This window comes from Mesocricetus auratus, unplaced genomic scaffold (assembly GCF_017639785.1).
Source record: "Mesocricetus auratus isolate SY011 unplaced genomic scaffold, BCM_Maur_2.0 Super-Scaffold_100021, whole genome shotgun sequence".
NCBI classification, from domain to species: domain Eukaryota; kingdom Metazoa; phylum Chordata; class Mammalia; order Rodentia; family Cricetidae; genus Mesocricetus; species Mesocricetus auratus.
Window position 1 is genome coordinate 12567007 of NW_024429202.1, and position 27996 is coordinate 12595002.

General features: G+C 38.5%; 2 protein-coding genes across 4 annotated transcripts in view; one reads left to right on the top strand and one right to left on the bottom strand.

The window, feature by feature from the left end:
* Window positions 1-15028, bottom strand: part of Mmut (methylmalonyl-CoA mutase) — a 28884-nt gene extending 13856 nt beyond the window's left edge. Inside the window, exons 1-7 of one of the 2 annotated variants that reach the window (XM_013115062.3) lie at window positions 14892-15028; window positions 11065-11483; window positions 9617-9984; window positions 8309-8466; window positions 5888-6059; window positions 3201-3449; window positions 498-609 (exon numbers count right to left, since the gene is read on the bottom strand). In XM_013115062.3, coding sequence (XP_012970516.1) covers window positions 498-609; window positions 3201-3449; window positions 5888-6059; window positions 8309-8466; window positions 9617-9984; window positions 11065-11443 — 1438 coding nt within the window. In that variant the 5' untranslated portion in view covers window positions 11444-11483; window positions 14892-15028. Of the gene's footprint in view, window positions 1-497; window positions 610-3200; window positions 3450-5887; window positions 6060-8308; window positions 8467-9616; window positions 9985-11064; window positions 11484-14858 lie in introns of both variants that reach the window. The other variant, XM_005072293.4, reaches the window with a different exon arrangement.
* A 113-nt stretch (window positions 15029-15141) lies between these two features.
* Window positions 15142-27985, top strand: Cenpq (centromere protein Q). Of its 2 annotated transcripts, XM_013115064.3 has the most exons (10): window positions 15142-15306; window positions 16435-16525; window positions 19365-19499; window positions 19759-19813; window positions 20804-20930; window positions 21940-22008; window positions 23776-23905; window positions 26548-26667; window positions 26783-26860; window positions 27442-27985. In XM_013115064.3, exons 3-10 carry the CDS (start codon window positions 19401-19403, stop codon window positions 27571-27573), a joined length of 810 nt encoding a protein of 269 aa, XP_012970518.1. In that variant the 5' UTR covers window positions 15142-15306; window positions 16435-16525; window positions 19365-19400; the 3' UTR covers window positions 27574-27985. The 2 variants fall into 2 exon arrangements, with proteins under 2 accessions (XP_012970518.1, XP_005072493.1); XM_005072436.4 differs by lacking the exon at window positions 16435-16525.
* Window positions 27986-27996: the final 11 nt, after the last annotated feature.

The following is a 27996-nucleotide window of genomic DNA, read 5'->3' on the forward strand; positions in this document are numbered from 1 at the left end:
AGAACTTAGCATCATCAGTAATTACTTAGTTTCTTTACATGTTCGGTTCCTTTTTTGCACTGTAATGAAATCTCTATACTCAAAAGAGTTCATGTCTGTCCTTTTCACAGCTACAAGTGCAGCCACAGCAAGCAACTCAAACAGAGAATACCAAAAAGTATCCCCAGAGTGAATGAGTGAATTCTTCCATGGAGAACACAAGGACTGTCAAGCATGCTATCCTTAATACTGCCATTGGTCATCACTCACATATGCACATCTAAGTTAGAAGTAGATATATGCTTCCCTGTGTGCTCGCAAGAATACAAAGACACAAGATACAGACATACAAATATATTTGGATTTGAAGATATGAGAAATATTTTATTAAAGCCCTATTTTTACATTGTTATTTCATTTTAAGATATATTTGTATCAGTTGTGAATGGTATCCACCGACAGAAACTAGCAGTCCTCCTTAATTATTGAAATATACAAATCTTTCTCTTCTCTCTTACCAGAATCTATTCTAGCTTGTCTTCGGGCAGCGCATTCTTCAATGCGAAGCTTAGGTATTCCTTCAGCTACAGCTTTGGCCATTCCCCCCATTTCTTCAACTTCATTTATGATCTAAGGAAGAGAAGAGAGAAAGAGAGAGAAAACAAAAGGAAAAAGGACAAAAGGCTAGTAAAAATAGGAGATAAGGCATTCACCCTAGCCTTGTATTTTATATATCCCCTAACAACATGCAAATTACAAGCCAAAAGTTAATACTTTATAGAAAAGTAATTAATTAAGTACAAGGGAAATAATTAGAAGCTGCATGCTTAAAGCTATCTAAAAAGACAAAAGAAAAACTTTAAAGTATAGTCTGGAAAACCTGAAATTTCTCAGTCACGTCTTGTGGGGAAAGGCCAACAATAACTCCAGTTCTCTAGCCTTTATTTTTACTTTATTTTTACATTAACAAGGTTTTCAAGGTTTATGACTCTTTAAAAAAAATACACGTCAAAATGCAATTCTACTTTTAATCTGAAAAACAAAAGGTGGTATCATATATGTATATATGTGATGGAGGAGAATCATCAAAACCCCAGTATAATTTCGAATAAAATATGCACATGAGATGGGCATCAACACAAAAATCAGAAGAGATCTTGATGCTTTCAGAAAGAAAGATCTGGAATAAAATAACTTCAAATTTCTGATCACAACTACTAGAGTCAAGAGTGAGAAGGTGCAATGGGAAGCAGATGAGTGTTGACAAAGTTGATTCTGATCACCAATGGAAACAATTTGAAACCAGATCTGCTGCCGCTCACTAAGGAGTTTGTGAACGTGACTGGGCACACAGGAGATGAAGACAGACAGACAGACACAAGTCAACATAAGCAAAGCTGGGATGGGGTGGACCCTAGCTCTCAGGTGGAAAGAAATGCACCAGTCAAGAGCAATGGCCAGGAAACTCAGTGTTTTTTATGTACAGCCCAGGAGGGGTGTGCTCGTCTCCACGTGGGGTCTTTAAGGCATCAGCCTCGGCTGCAGTCATCCAGAAGGAGCAGCTGCACTTCCGGCCTTGCACACACTGTCAGCATCTGCCTATGGACCAGCGGAAGGCTTTGTCAACCCCCTGGTTTGAGGATTCCATCCACTCCTTACACGTTCACTTGGGGCTTTGTCAACTCCCTGGTCTGAGGATTCCATCCACTCCTTACACATTCACTCGGGGCTTCCTCTGCTTCCCATGCTAGTCAAGGCTAAGAACACGATGGAGAAACTCTCAAGCACATCAAGTTCCTAGGAAGCTTCTATGAGAAGTCCTTCAAGATTAACAGAAAGGTGTGCAACTAGTCAGAGCTTAGAGACTAACAAACTGTGGGATGCTCGACACTGAATGTGACGTCCACGTCACGTTCGTCTTTTCCTCAAGGGCTCGAGTGATCATTGTAGAAGGGGGGTGGAAAGATTCTGAGAAGTAGAGAAAGGAGATCTCTGGAGAAAAACAGTTCTTCCAGGCATGCGCATCCAATTGCATAGTCGCAGTGGCTGTCTGGGACTGCACGAAAAAGACCGGCACAAGATGAAGCCAGTCAAATCTCAGTAGGGATAGGGAGGGAGTTCAAAGCTCCACCTGCATCTTAGGAGCTGCTGGCAATTGTATACACAAGGGGAGGGAGAGACCGTTACCTGTAAGGAGGGTTCTGACAGCCCATGCACTTGCATCCATGCAGAGAGGCAGCATAAAGGGAACGAGTGTGCATTTCTTTTTTTTTTAAGAGAGAGCCCATGAATTTGGGAGGAAGAAGTGGATGAGGGAAGAATTCGAGCAGAGATAGCAGGTGGATTTGATCCAAACGCAGTCCATGTATGTATGAGTATTAAATAACTTTTTTTAAAAAGAAGTGCTGCAAAATAGCAGGCATGAGATCCAGGTTTTGTATTCCATAAAGATCAGGAGACCTACAGAGAAGCCAGTTCAAAGCAGGTAAGAACATGAGAATACGACGGGGAGGGAGAAACCGGGATACCATTATATTGGTAGGAAGGGGAAAGGAAGAAGCGGTATTCAGCTGAAATACTAAAGAGCAGGAAAGCCGAAGACGGTGTCTAAAGCATTGTGTCTCTCATCTAAAGCCAACAAAATCAGAGGAAACAGTGCATGCATGTATGACACAAAATGCACAGACATAAAGAAAAACTGTGTAGCTTACTTACTCCAGTAAACAAAAAAACAGAGTACTGCCCCTCCCCACCCCCACCCCGTGTGGGGGGGGCGTGTCTATGTCTGCATCTGTGTGTGTCTGTGTGTGTGACTGTGTGCCTGTGTATATGTGTATTGTTTCTGTATCTGTGTACATCTGTGTATCTGTTTGTCAATGTTTCTATCTATGCTTGTGTACATGTGTCCGTCTGTGTATGTGTCTATATGTCTGTGTGTGTCTGCCTGTCTCTATGTGTGTTGTCTATGTATGTGTTTTTCTGTGTATGTGCATCTATGTAAGCATATGCACTTTTAATAGTAGCTATCTTTGAATATTGCATAAAGTATAATCAAAGAAACAGAAATATACTTTTAAAAATGTCTTAGTAGTGAAAACTACAAAGTCCAAAATAGATTTTGCTTTCCTCACACACATTTTATAATTTTAGTATAAGTCTAAAACTGATTATTTACAGGTCAAAAATTATATAAAGAGCAAAGTTGAAGGAGGAGAACTGACCTTCAGAGCAGCTTCATAAACATCATTTGTGAGGGATTCCATCATGTATGATCCTCCCCAAGGATCAGCCACTTTGGGGATCCCAGATTCTTCCTGAATGATGATTTGTGTGTTTCGGGCAATTCGAGCACTTTTCACAGTAGGCAATCCCAGAGCTTCATCAAAAGAATTTGTATGCAAAGACTGTGTCCCTCCAAATACAGCTGCCATGGCTTCAATCGCAGTTCGGACAATGTTATTGTAGGGATCCTAAAACATTTCACCAAAAATAAAAACAAGAAAAAAGTTCACAATCGTCAGAGCTATAAGAAACATTCTAATTAAGCAACAACTATGTAACTACACCAATGTCCAAAGCAATTTGGGGATGCATCGAACATCAGACGTCAGAATATCAAATAAACTCACACAAATTAGGGAGCAAACTAGAAATGAATTAAGAGCCAAGGTGTATAGTCCAGGTATAAGCATGAAAACAGTCTCATATATTCCTCTAAAATATCAAACAATTTTACATTGTTTAAATACTATCCCATGAGCATATCATGAAGTATAATTTTTCTTGGATTACAGAAATCTTTTTTCCTAATTTATAATCTCCTAATTATGTTGCATACCTCAGAGTCTCCTGCAATGGATGTGTACTAAGTAGACACTTAATAAATGACTAATTAAATTGATTAAGAGCAAATTCTTAGGTTAAGAAATAGGATTCTATTTCATTATATTCCTAATGGTGATGTTGACTAGTCTATAGATTACAGTTTTAATTGTAGACATCAGTATATTAAAGTAGGATTATAAAAGTTCCTTCCATGCTCAGAATCTCTTCTTCTGTAGTCATAAAGAACATGTTGGTTGTTATTCTACATTAACAGTAGAAAGGACATGTAGCTTGAAATCATAGTAAGTGAACATAAAAAATGAATGGTTAAAGAAGCAAAATATCACCACACAATTTTAACGGAATTAAATTATACTATCCAAATGATAATAGTCTTTAAAGGCCTGTCAGTGTGCTTTCTTGCTTAAAACACAGCTTTTATTTGAGTGTATATGTGTGTTAAGATAAAATCAAATTTTAAATAGTTTTATGCAAGGATGTATCTCTTTAAAATTATTTACAAGTATTAATTATAACATGATTTTTATTTCTTCATCAGCAAATAATTTTTCACTGTATTAGCAGAATAAATAATCCCAAGAACTGACAAATGAGACTCAAGAGCTTCTGTGTAATGAAGTAAGCAGCCACCAGAGTGAAGAGACTGACTACAGATGGGTAAATAAGAGATCTGCACTACACGCCAGATAGGAAATTAAACCTGAGAACTGTAAAACTTAGGCCCCCAAACCCAAGCAACCAAATCCCTAAACAAGCTAAAGAACAGAAAAGACTAAAGGATAAAGACAAAAAAAAAAACCCCTCAGAAGAATGAATACAAACAGCAGATAAACATAAGGTATTTACAGTCAACAAGGAAATGTATATTAAAACTGCTTTAAGATTCCATTTCACCCAAGTCTGGCAGGCTCTCCTCATGAACACAAATGACACGAGGTGTGGCAGCACACGCCTGTAATCCCAGTGCTCAGTGGGGCCAGCGAGGTCTGCATATTGAGTTCCAGACCAGCCAGGACAAAGCAGTAAGACACTAGATCAGTAAGGAAAAAACTAAAAGATAGGAAAAAAGGAGAGGACACAAGAAAAGGAAAGAAACAGCAAGAAGTGTCAGTAAAGATACAGAGGAGCCCTATTCAGTGCCAGTGAAAGCGTGAACTGTTGTATAGCCGCTTTAGAAATCGGCGTGCACATTCCTAAGGGTCCGAAAAGTGGCACTACCATATGTCCCAGCTATACAACTTCTGAGCGCACACCCAAGGGGCTCTAAATCAACACACCACAGGATAACTGCACATCTAGGGTTATGAGTTCCATAGTCATAATAGTTAGGGAATAAAATCAACCTGGATCTCTATCAACAGATAAAAATAGAATGTGATACATAAATACAAAAGAATCCTATGAAGCTATAAAGACAAATGAAATTATGATTTGCAGGAAAGTGGGTGTAACTAGAAATCATATGTTCAGCAAAGTAAGCCACATTCGGGATGGATACTGTGTGTTCCCCGTATACACAGAACCTAGATTTAAAGGTAAATATATATATATATATATATATATATATGTGTGTGTGTGTGTGTGTGTGTGTGTGTGTGTGCTTATCTAAGTGTGTTTATAGGCCACAAAACCAAAGGCGGTCATGCACGAAAGGTAAGTAACAGAAAGACATAGGATAAAACAGGAAAATGATTTTTTAAAAAAGTCTAACAGGGGACTGCCTAGGAAAAGAAAGGGAACCAGTGGGGAAACCGGGAGTGGTTAGGGGGAAGGGAATGAAGAGAACAATGTATAATGCCATATGTGTATGAGATGACGTGATGAAACAGACCCACAACTTTGTATGCTAATCTAAAATACTAAGAAAATAAGCCAAGCACAAGCCAAGAGAGGAATGATTTTACAGTTACCCACTAGAGGGAGCTAACTCTATTCAGTATGTGTAAACTCAAACCCTAAGTGTGCATTATGTTTCAGATATTAGCAAACGGGCTATACCTGTTGCCTAGAAGAAAACATTCGTTTCCTTATTCAAGATCTCTATTTTCAGACAGATACAAACCTGCTCAGTAAGTGACCACCCTGACGTCTGGCAATGTGCTCGCAGAAGAAGAGATTTGGAGTTTTTAGGCTGGAACATTTTTTCTATTAAGTGAGCCCAAAGTCTTCTCCCAGCTCGCATCTTTGCTATTTCCATGTAGAAGTTCATCCCAATTCCCCAAAAGAAAGACAACCTAAAACAATAAAGTCCAGAACGAGATGAAACTTAGAAATACAAACAAGAAAATAAAACTAATTGTATCACACACTAGGAAAACCCATGTTCAGATTTGAATATCAAACAATTAATTTGAATTAGAAGCAAAGCACAGGTATCTAAATAGCTATAAGCCAAACATAAAAATGGCTGTGAATATTTGCTTCTGCAGAAGAATTGTCCACTTCCCGTGTGGTTTTCTTCGTGTGAGCTAAGTAAGACAGTCATGGGCAGGGGATGTGACTTAGTGGTAGAGCATTTACCCAACACACACTAGACCCTGGGTAGCAACCTCAGTAGCACAGAATCAAACTCTTATTTCCCCAATGCTGGGACTGAATCTAGGGCCTTACACTTGCTAGGAAAACGCTGTTGACATTCAGCTTCATGTCCAGCTCAAGATCCATCTCTTTTTTTTTTTTTCTTTTTCCCAAAACAGGGTTTCGCCCTACAGCTTTGTAGATCAGGCTGGCCTCGAACTCACAAAGATCCCCCTACCTCTGCCTCTGCCTCTGCCTCTGCCTCTGCCTCCTGAGTGCCACCACAGTTCAGCTTCAAGATCCATTTCTTTACAAAGACAAAAAGCCCAGGAATACCAACTTTGCAACACGGGGATTTAAAGAACAGAGACACATGCTTGCTGTGTTTGTGCAGCATGGCGTTGCTTCCTTGTGAGTCTTCAGAAAATGACTGGGCATTCAGTTTAGTCACATTCTCCTCTAATTTGACCCTAGCCTCACTATTCCCTTTTACCTCACTCTGTAACGGATCCAACTGATTTGCATATTAAGATTACCTATTTGCCTCTGGTGGCCAGGTTGTAAAATCTCATGTAAAACAAATGAGCTCTAAGACACTGAAGTTGAATAAAACCCAATGTATTCCAGCACTGAGGTCTTAGGATCTGCGCCCATCCTTAAAATCTGCTGAAGACTATGAAGAAGAACTTTCCTTTGTTTCAGTATAATTATCTAGATTTTGTCCATTGGTTCAGGTAAAATGAGGAACACATAAATAAAGAGTACCGTTTCTCTGTCATAAGAACTTAGAATAAAGGAAACCTTTACTTCTTATTTTAAAATGTTTTTAGTGAAGGGCGTCCACTTTCTGTGTGCCGGTATGCACGTGGAAGCCAGAGGACAATGTGAGGTGTTTCTTGGGCATCATCTACCTTTTTTTCCTTGTTTATTTTGAGACAGGGTCTATCACTGAAAAACAATGAGCTGAGGTAGCTGACCAGTGAACCCCTGGAAGCCACCTGCCTATGCCTCCTCAGCACTGGGATTGCAAGCATGTCTTTAGCTTTGATGCATGGGTTATCGGGATTAAACTCAGATCTCTGCATGGAATTACCAACTGAGTCATTTTCCCAGTCCTGTTCTACATTTTTGCAAACCTCTTTAATGTGCAGCTTAAACAAAGACGACTAAAACCAATCTACTTAATACAACACACCATGTAACTTTATATAAACTCTGGGGAAAATAAAAATGTAAAAGGAGAACGAAGTTTTAAAGTACTCAGGACCAGTGTAGTCCTTGACGATCTATGTAATTCCCAGGAGGCACTGGACCACATTTTGGGAGCTGCTGTGATAATGAGCATACAATATCTCAGAACAAAGACGCTGTCACAAGCCATGTTTGGAACATTTGAATTGCCAGCACACAGGTGATTCTCCCTTCACGAAGGGCTCACCAAGGCATTGCTGATCTGAATGAAACCTGGGTTGGTTTCTGACCAATTTAAAGATTTCATAAACGTCGTTTGAAATGTTTCCATATTTTCATTCAACTTTATTAACAATTCATTTTGAGGCAATATAGTTTATAGTATTGTCCATCCCCAAACATTTATACATGTATTATAGGAAAAAAGGAGTGGGTGATTTCCATATTTTCAAATGGAAAAAATAATGTAACTTGATCTCATATTTATATTTTAGTTTAACCTCCATACATGTGTTAGCTGTGTTCTATAAATCACTAGAAAGATGGCATTCTTCCAATTTACAGAGAATTACAGTCAAATTAAATTCTGGGTTTTTTGCTACTGATAATACTGGCTTATTTTCTCTTTCTCATTTGGAAAATATAAGATAATCTAGATCTGTCATGACATTTATCCCTACAACTTTATATTATCAGTATGTTTTGCTGTACAGGTAGAAAATGGTTCTATGCATGTTGTTGATGTAGAAAAGATAGCTAAGTTTAGTCTACTGACCTTGGTGCAAATTCATCAATTGTGAGTCCAGCCTGGAGTCCGGTTCTGCAGTATTCTAACCCATCTGCGATGGTATAGGCCAGTTCTAGAATGGCATCAGCTCCTGCTTCCTGCATATGGTACCCACTAATCGAAATGGAATTAAATTTTGGCATGTGCTATATAAAATAATAAAATATAAAAATGAATAAACTATGAAAAGGTTCTATTTAAACTTATGATATAAAAGCGAGTATCATCTATAAATGATGTTCAAGCTCAGATTACTTGGTAGTTTATAATCTTAACTGAAATAAACTAGTATTTGTTAGATTAAATTCCCTCTCAAATTTAAGTGATTGACATATGGAGCATCTTCAAGATATTATGCTTGTTTTTCTACTAGTGTGGAGCTCCCTCTGCAGATGCAAACCCCTCAAACACCACTTTATAATTTCCTTAAACCAAACAGAGCCAGTTCCTACTAACTTTTACTATGTATGTGCTTGCTACATGATGCTATGCAGAATATTTATATATGTCTTAGAAACTTCAAAATGTGGTATGAATACACAGTTATACATAATGCAATTATACATGTACAATTCTATGCAGTATGATTCAATTGGCAGATGCAAAACATGAAAATACTTTGCAAAGCACAAAGGCTGAGTATCAAATGAGGAATGCAGAAAATGCCTGCAGGATTTCTGATATAAGTAGATGCAGAGGGAGAATAGGTTAAAAAAAAAAGGGTTGATGCATAAGAGATTTTCTCTTTGGCATTACGCAGTTTTAAAGGACTTGAGGAGAAAAGCACTTGGAAACAGGAAGTGAACATCAGGGAAAACATGCACTGCTCAAAGGAAAATATGGAGGGAATGATGCTTCTGTGGCAGTGCCCAGGGAGCCTTTTCTCCCACCAATCTGGCTGGGGAAGGTGTGCATAACTCAGGGGTGAATTGTCATGGAGGTGGCAGACATATAAGCAGCAAACATATATTTGTAGCAGAAATTCAAGCCCATCTGTCTTGATACCAGTATGTATCTTGACTCCATCTGAGCTCTGAGGAGAACCAAGGAAGTGAGAGTCCCTTGACACTGACAGTTATCAGACAACTAAGTATCAACCAAAGAACAGTAAGTGGAACGGTGGAACACTGCCTAGGTTGTGACCATAAAATTACTACATGAAAACAAAAACACTAAAAGATAACAAGACAGGCTGACAATGTAACTTACTCAGACTCCGTTATGAAATTCAAGGTAACTTGTGGCACTTTGTGAAAACTGCAAATGACTACAGCAAAAAGCAGAACGAAAGCATACCTGTGCTGTGTACTGGAAAATGTCAGCGATAATTTTCATGGATGGTTCCGGTGGGAAAATGTAAGTATTTCTGACCATAAATTCTTTCAGGATATCGTTCTGAATTGTGCCTGTCAGCTTCTCTTTGGGCACGCCTTGCTCTTCCCCCGTTACTATAAATGTTGCCAGGACTGGGATAACTGCTCCGTTCATGGTCATGGAAACAGACATTTTTTCTAAAGGAATGCCATCAAATAGGATTTTGGTGTCTTCCACAGTGTCAATAGCAACTCCGGCCATTCCAACATCTCCACGAACTCGAGGGTTGTCTGAATCATAACCACGATGTGTTGCCAAGTCAAAGGCAACGGACAATCCCTGCTGACCAGCTAAGTACATAAGGAAAAAGAAAAAGAAAAAACAAAAACAAAACAGGTATGTTAGAGTTTCAGAGTGAAGTAAGTAGAAGCAGATGTACCTCATGCCAATGATGATCATCGGAAATAAACACTGGGTTTCCTAAGTGTCTGCTGTTTCCAGGACACGAAGACACACAAACTGAGCCCCTAGGTCTATAAGAAATAACATAAGCAACAAAGTATAACTTATCTCACACCTGTACAAGGATTTATTGCTTAATCTCATACATCAAATAATTTTTGTGATTGTTTATATTGTTTTATTCAGATGTTTTCAAAATTCATGAAAATATCTAGCTGGTCACACATACTTAATACAACTTAGCATATATATGCTTTTTAACTTTTTAAAATTCTTTTAGCATATGTATGCTTTTTATTCTTTACCATAGTCACAGCATAATGTCATAGCCACTCAAATATTGCTGAAATGGAATTTTAGATTTTATTCTCATAAGCCCCCAAAAATGTTAATGGAACTAGGAATGAAATCCAAGGCCACACTAGGCGAGTGTACTACCACTCAGCTAAACATGCAGTCCCTATGAAAACTTGTCAGATAACTAAACACACTAAATACAAATCCAGCCCCTCCCTAAGCAACATAAACCTAGAAATTCTAAAGTTAAGCACTCACACAGTAAAATTTTATCATATGGTGAAAAGGAAACCAGACATAACTTTCTAATGATGGACAGATTTCACTGTATACATGGTTAGCACCTTATTTCCTATTACGGTGTTTGGCATCGTTTAAGCTCTCCCCCCAATGCTTATCTCAACAAACCTAACTGAAAGCTTTCCAGAGATAAACCCAATCTCTCTGTCCTTCATGCATCTCCATCTCATTTCTTTTCTACAGTGTGGGTTAAAGTGTGGATTATCTCCAAGAACTTCACACTTTTTACTTTGCCTCATATCTTTTTGACCACAGAAGTTGAAAAGAATGCATTTGTTCCACAGTAAATTTAAGCATAAAATGCCATGTTTACAGAAATGAATCAGTCTCTTAGGTCATCATAAGCATCATGTGTCACACTGAAATCTTACCCTTAATATTGTCCTTATAGAATTTATTGCTCTCTTCTACAGTACTAAAGCCTGCATACTGACGGATGGTCCAGGGTCTATAGGTATACATGGTGGGATATGGTCCACGTGTGAAGGGTTTCACTCCTGGAAGTTCTTCAGGTAAGTCCATAGTATCTGCCCTGGAATATAAGGGCTTTATAGAGATCCCTTCTGGGGTTCGCCATATTAGGTCCTCTGGGTTTTTGCCTTTCAGCTGCTTTTTGGCCAGTACAGCCCATTCTGGGTGAAGGGGTTGCTGCTGATGTAGGAGCCGTTTCCATCTGGAGGCTGATGTATATTTTAGCTGCTTCAGGTAATGGGGTGATAACAAAAATAGCTGATTCTTAGCTCTCAACATGGTGAAGCATGGATGCTCTCAAAAGTAAATGAGAACTGACCTAGAAAATTTTAGAAAAACAATCACATACATTTAGAAGGGTGAAGGAAATGGGGAGCTTTCAATGAGTAGGGGAAAAGAAAAGATGAAATATTGGTCCTGTTTCATCTTTCTTTCCTTTCTGGTTTGTACTTGATATTATATAAACACTTACCCCTGTTCCTCATAATCACTATTCTAGATACAGTCTCCTTACTCCACAGCCTCTTAGCTGGTCTTAGTGATAAATCTTAGTCCCCCTCAACCTATTCAACACTGATAAAATGCAACTCTGACTATATCATACTCCCCACAAAATTTTTCAAAGGCTATATCATGTGGTAGATGTAGCATAGTATTTCAACTAATTTTCATTCAAAATCCGTTTACAGATTTTTTATGGTAGATACTACATTGCTATGTAAAGAAATATGCAGTAAATAGGACTGGCAGGCATCATGACCTGGTCTCCATATATCTATCCAACTTATTTCTGTCTTTGTCATCTATACATTTTATATACTAGAAGAACTAGAATATTAATAGTTCCTTGCATATTACAAGTATTTACCCACACAGAAAAACAGCAAACTGCCTCAATTACTTGATACTTAGGTGTTACATGGTCTGGGCTCAACCTATAGAACCCATACTTTTCAAAAGAAAATCAAATGTAGATTTCATTAATATTACACTAACTGGGCAAAGTGAATCTAAAACTCTAATTTCAGGTTAGAGAGTTGGGTCAGTGGTTAAGTGCATTTCTTGCTGTTGCAAAGGATTCCTGGGTTCGGTTCCCAACACACACATGGAGGCTCACCACCTCCTTGGGCACAAAGCAAGAATGGGTGCAAAGATGTACATGCAGGAAAAAGTCATATACATAAAATAGTAAAAATAAATCTAAAAATTACTGTTAGAAAGTCTATTTTTCACATTAACTTCTTATCTATCAAGTTAGTAAAACCTTGAAGACTGCCAAATAATTATTATGGATCACAAAAAAAAAAACAAAACCACTGATGGAAGTATTAAGTGCTTTAACTACTTTACAATGTAAACTTCTAATACATAAAAGGTCTAAAAAATGTTACCCTCTTAAGCTGAGTAACACCCATCCTGGGATAACGTCTATAATGAAAGATAAAACAATATTCTCTGCTGCTTTACTTGCACTAGAGACACATGAACATTACAAATATCTAAAATTAGAATAAGTGCATTACAACATAGACAAATGATAGAATTTAATGGAACTATTAGAATAAGCTTAGAAAACAGGCAAAGGTAATGTTCACATCAGAATTTACAGGAGTATTCATTTATGACGGTACAGAAAAAAAAAAGGAAGCCTTTAGGATGACTGTTACGTTCTGGACATGAATTATATTAATGCATTGTGTTTGTGGAGATTAGTACCCTATCTCCACAGTGCTTTCTCTGGGTATTTTGACATCAATTTAAAAGTTAAAATTGTGTTGAGTACAGTTGCTATTATAAGAAACAGGTTCAAATTAGTAGGTGAAAGAATCATGACATATCCCAGTAAATGCAATATACTCAACTAAATCTTTTTAAGTTAGCAGAACAGAATATAAACATAAATACGACAAAAACAATACCAACTTTCTAACGCTTTTGTAATTTTTAACCTCTTAAATCCAAGAGAGCTATGTCATCCATCTTTATTTCAAGTCACTGGGATTTCAGAAAGCCTAGAAAGTGAGTGAAGAAAATACTGAGCTTACATCTGCACTACTTCTGCAGTGACATAGAACCCTAAAAGGGATTTGAAAAATGTCTGAAACTGCATTGAAGGCAGGAAGCATACTCATGTCAAACAAAATATCGATGAACCTTTCCTCACACTGGACAAATGATAAAACAGGGTCCCACTCTAGCAGGGACTGCCTGAAAAGCCGAAGGCCGAATTAGTAAACGTTAGAAAAGCACTCAAAGTAACAATACTAGACAGCATAGCGACTTTAATCCAAGCACTGGGGAGGCAGAGGCACAGGCAGGTGGATCTCTGTGAGTTCAAGGCCAGTCAGGGAGTTCCAGGTCAGTCAAAGCTACATAGTGAAACTCTGTCTCTAATAAATAAATATACATACATACATATGTGTATGTATGTACATGTACGTATGCATGCATGCATACACACTCACACACACACACACACACACACACACACACACACACACACCAGTACTGTTGTTGGTGATAATAGGGCTTCTAAATTTTCTTTGAAGATCCATAAAAAGATTTCAAGCATTCAGAGAAGCAATATGTAAATGTGTTAATGACGATTAGAATATGTTTAAAGTGAAATAATGAAGGCCATTCTCATAACTCAAAATATTTTCATTCTCCAGATAAAAGTAACTTAGAAAAAAAACAGGGAATCTTTAAATCCAGCCCTTTCACAGAGTTCTCCAGAACCTCTCCGAAGTTCAAGGCCAGCCTGGTCTACACAGTGGAGTTCCAGGACAACCCGAGCTACATGGAAAAAACCTGACTCCAAAATCCAAATTAAAAAAAAAATTTAGAAACAAAAATAACTCTGAAGTGCAAACGTTACTGTTTATATGAGGTTCCATATTAACTCGTCATAAGAGCTAGCCACTCCCACTGTTCGATTTGCATAGGTGGCGGATGCAGAGGGTGAAAGTTATTAGCATAAAGAAAGGAACTACCAGCCTAAAGTTAAGGTTCTCAACCTGTAGATCGCGATCCCTCAGGCAAACCTCTTATCTCCAAAAATATTCACATTACGATTTATAAAAGTAACAAGTTACAGTTATGAAGTAGCAACAGTTTATGGTTGGAGGGTCACCACAACACCAGGAACCACACTAAAGGGTCGCAGCATCAGGAAGGTTGAGAACCACTGGCCTAAAGGAAATCATTAAACACAAAGCTAAGCTGGAAGGAAGGGAATCAGCAAGTGGTTTAAAATTACACGCATATGCCATGCTGTAAAAACGGAGAAGTTAGAATTTTTTTGTATCAAATTAGAGCTAACTTTCCTTTTTTGTCATCTCTTCCTCCTATCCCTTACTTTTTTTTTTTTTTTTTTTTTTTTTTTGTCCCACCATGGCTAGCAGAAACGACCTACAAACAACCTGCGCCTCGTGTCGGCGTGGACCCGGGGCACCTCTAACTGCAAGTGACCTCTGCCTGGCGCGCGCGTGGGAGGCAAGGGAAGAGAGCGACACTTGGCAGTGGTGACCTCCGAATGCCCGTGTCCCAGCCGACAACGAGAAGCCAGTCTGTCGGCGTCCACACCTAAACGTCAGGAGAAAGCAGGCGGCCTCCTGTCACAGGAGGACGGCAAGGACGGAGGGGAGAGAGGAGGCAGAAAGGTGAACCCAGCAAAGGGGAGAGACTTGCAAACCTGCCGTGCTCCAGGGCGTACAGCCCTACTCACAGGCCACAGAGCCGGGGGCCCCGATCCCACGGCCGAGCCCGGATCCCACGGCCGAGCCCCGATCCCACCGCCGAGCCCCGATCCCCGCGGGTCACCAGCGCCCGCAGCTGGAGCTCGCGCCCGGTCCAATCGTGGGCGGGGGGCGTAGCCGCACCACAATCCCGCCAGCCAATCCCGTCCCGCCGCCGCGCGCGCGTTCCTGATGACGTAGGAGGGACACCTCCTACTTCTTGACACTTCCGATTTCCGGATCGTTGTGTTTGTTTTGGTTTTTTTTTTCTTCCCTTTTCCGGTTGTTTGGGCGCGGAAAGACAGAGGCGCGCTTTCTGAGGCCCGGAATAAACTGCGGGCAAGCGCTGGAGCGACCGATGGATCCGGAAGGGGCTGGATTTTGATCTGAGCTCAGGCGTTTGTGGTAAACTCTGTTGTTTCTGTTTTGTTTTTGGATTTGTTTTAAAGGGCAATGTCTAATGTCCAAGTAGGTCTCCGCCCCCCGGGGCAGCAGCCTGAGGGCCTGGCTTGTCCAGGGAGGCGTGCACACCCTCCGCTTCCCCCACTCCCTCTTCCAGCGGAGCCTCCCGGCTCTCGCTCCTGAGGCTCCCCACCCGTCCCGGGGCGCCCCGCTGCCTCGCCAGACTTCGTTCTGGTTTGTACCTGGAAGATAAAGGTGTCAATTGAGCTAAGCCGTCTGAAACTGGCTTCAGCAAACCGGCAAGGAAAGCAAACAAACCAAAAAGTAGGGTCCCTCTTTGCTGCCTTTTCCCTCTGCTCCCATAAGCATGCAACTCTGAACCGAGTGGTTCTTGGAGAGAAAACAGCACCCCCCTCTGAGCTGTCAGGATGTCACTTAAGAACTTCTCTTCCTCCTGGAATAGTCGCACAGCTGCTCATGGGTCAATTTGATTGCGTTTAGTGTTATTTCATACATAGTGATTGCTTTCATATCTGTTCCTGCCAACCCACTATATTAATCCCAGTGGATCTGGGAGCAGTGGGGATTTTTTCTTTCATGTATACACACCGAAGTTGTCCCAACAGGGACAGAAGTCATGACCCTTGTTTGCATTCTTACAACATCTGTCTCTTGTACACTGATCTGGGAGTTTTGTATTCTGTATTGCCCTTTCAGCATTACAAGTACCTGATAATGGTAGTGTTTTATCAGTGGGAAATTCTAGTTTATTTACTGGATCTGGGGCTAGTAAGTTTTTAGTTAATTGGGATTGAGAACTTGGACCATTTATCTTCCATTTATATAGCTTGTTCTTACCCATCATGCCATTGGTTGTCAATGGAACTTTTTTGACTCGGGATATTTGACAGTAACCAGAACAATTTTGGTTGTCACTGCTTGGGAGTGGGACCATTCTAGTATGTACGAATAGAGACGAGAGTGCTGCAAACCATCTTATGGAGTTGTTTCGAAAGCCAGCCAATGTTAATGAGGCCGAAGTTGCACTATGATTTGTTACCTCAGGTAGAGAGCATGAAAACACAACTGGCTAAGGACCAATTTTGTCTTGTCTTGCTTTTGTATTTCTAGTCAGTCAATACTGATAATTTTGATGACGACAATTTAAAATAAATTATTAATCAACTTCATACACCGTGCAACACCAGCAACGAACCCTAAGGTAAACTATGAATGGAGATAATGTGATGTGTCAGGGGAGGTCCAGTCACTTGTAGCTACTGTACCACTTAGATGTGGAATGCTAATAGTTGGTGAGGTAACCATGAGTAGCATATGAAAAATCCCTTACATTTCCTTTACAATTTATTGGAATCTAAAACTGGTCTGAAAAGCTAATCTATTTCTAAGTATTAGCTGTTAGAATAAATGAAATTCAAAAGAGGTGGCCAATTATTTTTTGAGTGAATTTGACATGAAATTCTGTTAAATTTCTATAGACATTTATTCTCAATTTCTGTATTTAATATTAATTTTACAAAACAGTTTGTAAATCACATCTGGAGTAATGTTGAACTAAATATGATTGATTGAGTATGTCATATCTGGAGAAAATGACTGGCAGAACCAGCTATGTCAGACAGTGAGAATTGTAAAAGCCCACAGACTTTTGGAGAGAAATGAAGAAGAGTGGTTAGAAAGGATTTGGAAAGATGATAGCTCATAGTCTGAGTGAGCAGAGATAGACTAGAAAACAATTCAGGTAGAGTGTGCATTGTGTGCACGAGAGACAGAAATACTCAGTGTGCTAAGCAACCAAATCTAGCTAGAGGGAAATGTAAGTAACAGGTAAGGAGGGTGAAGAGCTGAGTAGGGTCGGACTCTTCAGGACTGTAAATGTCAAGGTAAGAGTGTAGATGTTAAACACACTGAGTATTTAATCGTGTATTTTGTTCCAAAGTTTGGGCTTGAATGGCTTAGTAGGCCTGGCTGGTATATTTGATATATAATTAAAGATCTATTGGCTCAGGCACGTGCACCTGATGCCAAGGTGACTCTGGGAGCTCAGGTGAGGCTTATGCCAAGGGTTTCAGTCCCTCTTCATGTTGGCCTTCCCATCTCTTGGGGAGTGGCTTCCAAGACTAGGTGTTTCCAAGCCCAGGAAAGCCGAAGCTGCCGATCTGTCCCCGTTTAGGCAGTACACCCTCAGCAGAGTCACTCCTACCAAGCTGTATCTCAAACAGCTGCAGGATCCGCTGTGATGTATCATGGAGTGCTACGTCCTAGCATTGACCCGGCCTCCCAGCGGTGGGAAGGATTCCATAGCGTGTTCGTCCAAAGACCACAGTCCCCACCTTCCCTCTCAATGGACACGCTCTCATCTGGTGAACACGAACTGCTTTAATGTCAGTTCTTCTAGAAGAGATCCACAAGTAAAGCTTACTCAATGTGGGTTGGTGTTTTAGAAGCCCAGCTGAGAGAATTGGGTATTTTAGAACTGAAACAAGGGAGTACTGCATTGCTCAATAACAGATAAAATGTTTTGTCTTGCTTTTTTAATGGGGGAAGGGGTTCTGCTAATTTTTGTACCTGATTTGATATATGATTCCTAAATGTGGTATGCGATCTTCAACTATTTTTTTCATGTATTCTTTGTCTTAATTTAAGCAAGTAAGAGGAGTCTTTAGATTTAAAAATAAATAAATATCCAGGGACTGCTTTTCAAAGAGCCCAGTCTCAACTCTCAGCACACACATGCTGTCTTACAAGCGTCTCTAACTGTAGTCCCAGAGTGGGCTCTGTGTTCTCCTCTGGTCTTCATGACCACCAAGCACACTTATGGTTCACAGACATGCATGCAGGCAAAGCACGTAGACGTAAACACTTACGTTTATAGTTCAGAAAGAGAACGGTGGATAGCTTAGTAGATATATGATAATAATTAAAACCTGTATGTGACTGGGCTGTGGTGGTGCACACCTTTAATCCCAACACTTGGGAGGCAGAGGCAGGCAGATCTCTGAGTTCGAGGCCAGCCTGATTTACAGAGTGAGTTCCAGGACAGCCAGGGCTACACAGAGAAACCCTGTCACAGGGGGAGAAAAAGAAAAAGAAAAAAAAACCACGTGTATATATGCTTTTTAAAACTATGCCTAACTTATAGCCTGTCCACTCATTATAAAATGCAGAAATACATAACCCATCCCTCTTCCTTTTATCAGAAATGAGTTTGATTTTAAAGGTCTGCTAGGGAAAGTAAGTTACTCTAAATGTTGCCATCGATGCCTCCATCAACAGCCCCATGTTGGTTTGTAATTCGTGAGCGAACTGAGTAGTCAGCATATTTCTGTACCCTTCTACAATTCACACAGTCCCAGAGGAGGTACAGCCTGCCTCCTTGTGAGTTGTACCTCCCGGCAGACTTTCCCATTACTGTTCACAGTGTGGAATGCTAGCTAGTACAAACCCAAAGTTTATCTCCTTCCACCTTTGCCACAAACTGAGTAATGGTAAACCCATTACTTAAAATCCAGTAGTAATATTCTCTGAACTGACTTTCTCTGCATCCATTTTATAATTTTTCTTGAATTTAAAAATGGAGATAATATTGCATATGGGAGTATATACATTTAAAAGCATCTTTAAAAGTTTTTTCTGGAACCATGAAAATTGTAGCCATTTTAAGGAATGAAATTAAATTAATGATCGCTGTTTGATTTTTGAGACAGGGTTTCATTTATCTTGTTAAAGACCCGCCTCAAATTCACTCTAACTGAAGATGGCCCTAAACTTATTGTCTTCCTGAGTGCTGAAATTACAGACATCAACACCAAGCTAGATTATGCAGTACTGGGGATTTTATGCCTCTTAGATAAGCCTTCAACCAACTATGCTCCATCTACAGCACCAAAGTGATTGTTTAAAACATGTTTAAGTGTTTGAAGAGCATAAGATATTTTTCCCAAACTCTGAAGACATAGTTTAGAATAATTACACATAATCTTTTAATGAAAACATATATAAGCCTTTTTCATTTTTCTCTTTCTTTTTCACCTTTGCAGAGTATGTATCATTGTAATTGTACTGCTTAAATCAAAATGCCTGGTAAAGCAAATGCCTCTAAGAGAAAATCTCAACAGTTAAAGAGAAATTCAAAACAAAGAGTTGATGAGGAAGCATATTTGCCGGAGAATGAGGTAATAAAATATTGAATCTGTCATTTAGATCTCTTTGATTAGAAATACCATCTATTCCTTTAAAAAGTGTAAAAGTCAGTTGTACTATATGAATCACATGCTTTAATGAGTTCTTTGGTCGTAGTATCTACCCCATCTGTAGAAACAGCCGTATACTTTTTTCTGCCTCCTGGAAAGTAAATACTACTCTTTAGTATGCATGGAAATGTGTTGCAAAACCATCTTTTTATCTGATGTTTCATTGTTTGTGTATCTCTAGGTTGGCAACACAGCGAAGAGAAACAAAAGTCATGCGGGGCATCTGTCCTCTAAAGGTATGGCTCTTGTATGACTTGTTTAAATTGTCTTCTACCGATTTTCATGAAGAAATTTTCAGCATCTTGGTTATGAGATCATAGGTAGTAAAAGCTGGTCAAAAACAGCCATATTCATAATATTTAGTTCTTCTAGAAAATATACAGAAGTTTATCTGCCGCATTGATGGGAACTAGAAGACAAATCATTGTCCCCCCACTCCGAATTACTCATCTCTGACAAAAAGACAGTCTTACTTCTTTCTCTTCAAGACGTCTGTGCTTTTGATTCTGCCAGTACTATACAGATGATTTGTAATACTAGCTTAAGCTTTTCAACGTAAATTAGTTTGAAGTACTCGCGTTTTTGTAAACATTATTTCTTTATGATACCTCGCCTTTCAATGTAGATAGTGTTCTGATTTTCTAATTCCTGGGGTACCACACCTTTTTCTTTTGTAATCCCTGCACTCGTATAATTTGCATAATAATATCCCTTTTTTCCTTACCAAATCATTTTGAAGTCAGACCTCTGTCTTGTTTCTTCTGCCTTGTAAGTAGAACAATGCATTATCCATTTCTTCTGGCAGACACTGTTGAGGTTTATCTGCCACACTGATAAGAACTAGGAAGTAAATCATTGTTCCCCACTCTGAATTACTCATCTCTGATTAAAGGTATAACAGTCAATGTCTATTTGTAGATTGTTCTGTCATTTCTAAAAAATAATTTTCTCGTATTATTGAATTTTTAAAAATTCAAGTCATTTTTCAGAAACAAATTTTAATAATATCTTCATTTAAAGGTGTTTGTATTTCAGTGTCACTTGATACCAGGTATCATCACAATGGGCAAATTCATCTTCAGAACTGACGTGTTGTAGCTGCAGTAAGATGTGAATTAAAGAGTAGAGAGTTCTAGTGTCATAATGCCATTAATGTTCTTTAGATTAAAGTCATTCTTAAGTAAAACTGCAATCATCTGTATTGATTATACTCTCTTGTATACCAGTAACAGGACAAGCAAAGTCTATTAACCTAAAACGGATAACAGTAGCATCCAACAAGAGAACAAACTGGCAGCCTCTTCCAAAGACTACTGAAGAGTATTTGCAGAGTATGATGGAATCAGTAATTCTGTGAGTTTCAGACATTTCCTTTGCAACTCTTTACTCTTACTTAGGTATTTACTATTTACATTTTTCTAAATATAGTTACTCTGTTCATGGAGGTGTCAGGATGTTTAACATAAATATCTTAAACAGCATAAAGATTACTTAGGCTCAGTTTCAGAAGATTTGATCCATAGTCTTAGCTCCATTGCTTCTGAGCCCTTGTGAGACAGACAGTCACAGCCATGGAAGCCTGACTTGGAGCAAGCAGAGCCCAAGAGAGGCACCAGGGACCAAGTGTCACTTAAAAACACACCCCAGTGTCCTGCATATCCTCCAGCCTGTCACTACTTCCTGCAGTTTCCACAAGCACTCAGCACATGTGCCAATGGCAGTCCTATCAAATTTAAACCGTGACAGTACGAGCCTTTACAACAAAGGTTTGCTTAATTGTACACTCTTGGATCCCATCAGTGAAGCAAAAATCAAGTCTGTGTGGATTGGCTTGCAATCTATACAATTTTTAAATTGTTCTACCATTATTGATTCTTCAGAAGTTGGGCTCACAATAACACTTTCTCTGAAAATTACTTTGTTATATGAAATACAAAGAAATTAAAAGAGAAAAATCCTCCATGGTACAATTTAACTGCATCAGAAAAGTTGGACGCATAAATTATTATAATACAGTATGATTCAAAGAAAATGTCCTTGCTCTGCTTAAAGTGTTTTGTGGGTAATAGAAGAGAAATGCTATCAAATTACCATGTGTGTGAGTGTTTATGAAGATGTCAAAATAAAACCCACTATTTTGTATTAATATATACCAGTAATAAAAACATAGATATATAGTACTAAAAATCTCAGTATGGTAAATTTCACTTAAAGCTAAGTTATTGTTATTTTAAAAATGTATCTTGTATAAAAGAGAAGGTGAATGGTTCTGCCTAACTAGTTGAACACTTGAAACATTTTCGAAATACAGATTGTATTATGTTTCTAAGTAATATTTAATTGGGTCTCTTTATTCCCCCAGAGAAATTTTAAACAAAAACATTAAAGGCAAAGAACAAATTCAGTATCATCTCAACGACTTAAAGAAAAGGTAATACACATTGGAAATAATTAAATTATATTTTTATCCTTTTGTTTATCATTTATTCATTTTGGTGTGTTTTGTTTTGTTTTGAGTCAGGATTTCTCTGTGCAGCTTTGGAACTCACTCTATAGAACAGGCTGGCCTCAAACTCAGAGAGATCCGTCTGCCTCTGCCTCCCAAGTGCTGGGACTAAAGGCATGTGTCACCACCACCTGACCTGTAATTATTTTTAAAATATAATTCGCAGCCTGGCGTTGGTGGCACACGCCTTTAATTCCAGCACTCGGGAGGCAGAGGTAGGCAGATCTCTGTGAGTTGGAGGCCAGCCTGGTCTACAGAGTGAGTTCTAGGACATCCTTCTAAAACAATACAGAGAAACCCTGTCTCAAAAAAACAAACAAACAAATATATAATTTGCTCCTGTTTTCTAAAATGATTTCAATATAATATACTTTTACTTTTTAAATGAAATTAAATGTTCCAGGTTTGGGGTTACTTTTAGATTTGATGATATTTACATGTAGTCTTAAGGATAGGGCCCAAATTCGAACACAAAATTCACTTATTTATCGTGTCATTTCACATTGGTTCATTTTATGAAGTATTTCTTTAAAACTCTGTGTATGCATGCGCAGGAGAGAGCAGATGCTGTGGCATGCTGTTGGAGGTCAAACACAACTTTGAGTATTTGGCTGTCTACTTCTAGATTGTGTTCCTTCCTCATGTTCCAGGCACTGAACTCGGGTCTTCAGGCATTCTTGCTAAGGGCCCTTACCTACCGACCCATTCTAACAGCCCTTATATAGTATTTTTAGTACTTTTTTTGCATGAGTCAGTGTTTTATAATGGTGAATGAATTTTCCATTAGTAACTTAAGTTTGGAACCAAAAATGGTTCCAATTTTCGGGCGTTTTGGCTGTTAACTTTGGGAAGGTGTTCAACTTGCTGGCCACCCTACTAATTTTTAGAAAACCCACACTGTTGCTGTGGCAGAAGCAATTACAATGAGTTTATTCTCCTTCATTTCACTCTAATAGAACTGAAGAATCATGTCTGAGAAGCTTATTTTGCCATCTCCTGGAAGGGGGGATCACACAGATCAGTAACAACCTTAACTAGAATATAGAATAGAATTCGTGCCATAGTGTTCTACAGCAATGCATGGAGAGATCATCATCTTATCTGCCCTCAACTATAAAACCCAGTTATCTTTGAAAGCATCTAGATTAACCTGCATTGGTTGGATTCTTTAAAATCAAGAAGTGGGTCTGACTTAAAACTTATGAGTTCTAAGCCAGGCAGTAGTGGTGCACACCTTTAATCCCAGCACTTGGGAGGCAGAGACAAGCAGATCTTTGTGAGTTTGAGTCCAGCCTGGTTTAGAGAGTGAGTCCTAGGACAGGCTCCAAAGCTACACAGAGAAACCCTGTCTCAAACACAAAACAAAACAAACTTCTAGAGTTCTCTCTCTTATTCAACAATCCATTCTAAACTGGCAGGCTCACAAGAATGCCTATTTAAACAGTAGTAAGAAATTCTGTTTTTAAAGTATATTTCTAAGTGTGTGAACTAAAAAAATGTTCTAGTAAAGCAGCCTTAGCATTTCATGATTTTCAATAATTGTTAGTGTATTGAAGGTGATGGTTTGCTTGGGAAAGGAATGCAGTTAGCTATTGTGTGGGAGCAGGAAAAAATGAAACTGTTTCAAAACAAACAAATGAAAAACAAATGGCAATGTTCCCAAATGTCAACATGTTTAATTATATTTTTAAGATTACTACAACAGTGTGGAACACTGAAAGTCCCTCCCAGACAGCTGAACTACTTAGCAGATGTGTCAAATCTGCTGAAACTGGAAAAGGCACAGGAAAGAACTAACGAAGAGGGCCTGGCTTTACTGCAGGTGTGACATTCAAAAGGGCCTCGGGAACTAGGGAGCTGGTGAAAGGGACAAGGGTAAACTAAGTCATCCTAGTATTGGCCTGGTAATAAATTCAAATTTTGGATTGAGGTTTTTTGTTGTTGTTGTTGTTGGTTTTTGTTTCTTGTAATGAAAGCAAACCTTTGGGCCTCTAAAATTGAAGTCTTTATGATTTATTTATCTGTGATCAAATAACAGCCCCATTCTTGTAAATATTTTTGAAAATTTCTTTCATATGTATTGATCATTTCTTTTACCTCCTGCAGTTTGATCCAGATCCTTACCACCTCCCTATCTATCCAACTTTATGTTCTTTCTCTGTCTCTCTCTTAAACAAACAAACAAAAACCACACACACACACACACACACACACACACACACACAGGAAAGAAAAACACAATAATGGAAATCAAAATAAATGAGCAGAAGACCACAATAAGCAAAAAGTCTACAAAAGTACTATTTAGTTTGTTTTATGTTGGCCAAATGCTCCAACTCATGGGTAGCCCCATTCTTTTAATTACTCTCTTTTACCTGAATTAATGATATGTTTAATTACCAAGTCTCGTCACTGAATAATATGAAATCCCAAAGATGAGTTCCATAATGTTACAGAAAGTTGTAGTCATTGTGTCAGTTGTTACTAGCTCTATAGCTCTTGTATATTGAGAACTTTCTGTCCAAACATACCATAGCTACATCTCTTCCCCTCACATAGTCTGAAGAGTCTAACCTTTGTCATCTTTATTTTACTAATTCGAGAAAAATTCCAACTGAGCCATAAACAAACTGCTTATAGTTGAATACCAGCCCGTCAGATATGAGAGCATAGTGTGCAACTTTCAGCTTTTAATTAGTTGATATTTGAACGAGTAAGAAAAGCAATTTTAGAGAACTCACTAATATAAAAACCAAAGCAATTGACCCATACCATCCTCAGACATTTTTTAAGTAGTTTGTACATGTGGTGGCATTAGTGTTTGAATGGGCTTTCAGGAAGGTCAGGGTAGTGATAGTAGTTAGCGCAAGAACTATGTTGGGAAGAACATCTAGTAACTCAAACACATAACTCTTCCTGAGTATGAAGAATAATGTTGTACAATGCATCCACATATAAATAATAAGATATATTTATGGAGTAGTGGCCCTACTTAATTCATGAATTCATACTATAATTTCTATCCCGAAGTTACTGCTTCTGATCATCTTTTAGTATTGGTGCCACCTCTACCATTTAATTAACAGTGACATGACATTAATACAGGTTTTTTGTAAGTCTTTTAAGCCATGATAATGGTGAGTGTTAGCATCACAATTAAATAGTATCAAACAAGAGTTTCAGAAGCAAGCAATAAATGATAGTGTGACTTTATGGGAAAGTATCTCTCATTTCCAGTTAAAACTGGATGGCAATGGCAGAAATACAGATGCAGTCAGTGGTTTCCTTGGAGCTCACTCAGAGGAAGTACCACATCCAAGGTGGGCGAGTGGAGGGTGAGTGTGTTTCAGTGCGGCATAAATATGATAGGAATACCCAAGAGGATAGCAAAAGCAATGGAATGAAAAAAACTTTAAATCTTACAGTGATTCACATTTTTCCGGTGATGCTGGAGGCTAACCCAGAGCCTGAAACACTCTGCCACTGAGTTACATGGCTAGGCTATTTATTCTATTTTGAGACAGATTCTTGCTAATCTCCCTGAACCGACCATAAAATTGAAATATTCCTGCCTCTGCCTCCCAAATGTTCTAATGAATTATAGATATATACCACCATTCCTATTGTCACAGTGAAAATCTTTATTCATTATTGTATGTAACTCTTCATTCAGTGAGTGATGTGGGGGGTGAGGTGTTCCTGCCTCTGCCTCCTGAATGCTAATGTGAATTATAGATATATGCCACCATTCCTAGTGTCATAATGAAAATCATTCTTTATTATATGTAACTCCTTTATTATCTGTAGTCCTTTAGAGTTGTACATTGAAATATTTACAGATGAAGTGGTATGATGTTGAGGACATACTTTAAAAGGTGCACTTTAGTAACAAAGAAACTGGTTTCTACTGTACTTGGTCTGCAGTTAGCACATCTTATGTCTATAGCTAATTTCATTCCTTTTGCATAATTCTTTGTCTTTCTCTATAAATTAATGTGCTTCTTTAATTCAGAAAATGCTCATGCAGTGTTTTTAGTAATATCTAATCCCAATGCCTAGCATTTCATTCTTTTGATATATTAAAATGGGCATTCAGATGTTACTAACTAAAATGAAAATATATTCTTTTTTTCTGGCACTTGATATTATATGCTGTTGTTTGGTAGCATTAGTCTTGGGCTCTGCAAGACTCCTACGAGGGTTTTCCAGAACCTCTGGTACTAGTTAGCTTTTGAAGCATTGATGGGAAGTTAGCTCCTTAGCCCATGAAAGTAAGTTTCCTTGTAATTCATGTTACAGTGGCCAAGCAGCCTTCTAGGGGCTATGTTTTTGAAAGATACGCAACAGTAGTTAACCTTTTCAGCCATAGTGTCATAAAATATAAGGCATTATATCTAAACACTCTGCAAGTGTTTCATTTATAAGACATTTCCTTTAAAATATTAACTTGTCTTTTTCCCTCAGGAAGAAATAGACAAAATAGTGGAGACCACAGAGTCAATGACTGAGAGAATTCAGAGCCTGAAGCACAGAATTCAGATTCTGACGAATGAGGTAGAGGAGGAGGAACAGCAGGTGAAGCAGGTAACACTTACAAACCATGTTGCTGGTATCCAACTATAGTGCTCAATGCTTGAGTTTTGTGAGGTGAACAAAACCAGCCTTTTGAAATAATCCCTACCTTTCTGTTTCTATTTAGAAATTTCACGTGGATAGTAATAAGGTACTGTCTCTTCCAGAACTTCCTCAGAAAAGTCTTAAAGCACCTATACTTCAAGTAAGTACCAGACAGTGTTACACACATACACACACACACACACACACACATGTGCACTCCCTCATTATAAAACCGTAATCCATGTCCCATTTCTTTAAACAAACTAATCCTGTTATAAATTTTTTGACAAATTACTTTTCTACTTGTCATATAATTTGAACCTTTTCTGTCAGTTCATGTATACTATTCCTATCAGTAGTTATATAACATTACATTGCACAGATATATTATTGTTGTAAAGTACTGATAGAAATGAGTAATTTTATATTACACATATTTACACAGCTCTTTATGAACTAGCATTGGTTGGAATATTTGTCATTAATCTATACACTTGTAGTTTGTCTTTATTCTATTGAGCTCATTGATACAGTCATGTTAATGCTCATTTTATTATCTGTAGTACTACGGCTGGGCAGGAATAGGAGAAAGACTTATATGAACACAAATGGCCATTGGTTGATGATTAGTGAAGTTGGTTGGTGGGTACTTAAGACTATTATATATGTCTCCAAATAAGAGACTCATGACATTTTTTTCATCATAAAGTGCTATAATTAATTGTACTGTCTTACCCACAGAAAGAAATTTTGGCACTAATTCCAAACCAGAATGCTCTTCTGAAGGACTTGGATGTCCTTCATAATTCAGCCTCAGTGAAGACCATGTCAGCATTCATTCAAGAAGCCTATAAGAAACTTGATGACTCTTAAAGAGTTGGTTTTTGTTTTTGTTTTTAAGCATTGTTCCATACTAACTTATTGTTTATGAACTGTAAAACTTTCCTCTTTGTGTAGCCTGGGCTGGCCCTGTATCACCCATCCTGCCTTGAACTCACAGAATTCCTGCTTTAGCATCTGAGGGCTGGATTCCATGTGTGAGGTGCACATCTGGCCCAAAGTTGTACGACTTAACAAAGCTGATGCTTCTGCAGAACAGTCACCCTGTTCTGCAGGGCTTAAAAATAGCCTTTGTGAGCCTGTCATTAGTTTCTAATGTTCTAAAAAATAGTGTATAGCAGTTGCTAAGTCTAGCAGATGCATATATGCTATATCTATAGTTATTTGCTAAAACTGTATACTACGAATGATTTTTAAAATTAAATAAAAATGTCATGTAACAGTTGATGATTTCTG

Excerpts from the sequence above, each read along its gene's own strand:
- Cenpq (XM_013115064.3), top strand. The coding sequence starts at position 19,401 with ATGCCTGGTAAAGCAAATGCCTCTAAGAGAAAATCTCAACAGTTAAAG. Across the intron at positions 19,500-19,758 it reads CATATTTGCCGGAGAATGAG|GTTGGCAACACAGCGAAGAG; the intron begins GTAATAAAATAT and ends GTGTATCTCTAG. Across the intron at positions 26,861-27,441 it reads TTAAAGCACCTATACTTCAA|AAAGAAATTTTGGCACTAAT; the intron begins GTAAGTACCAGA and ends TCTTACCCACAG.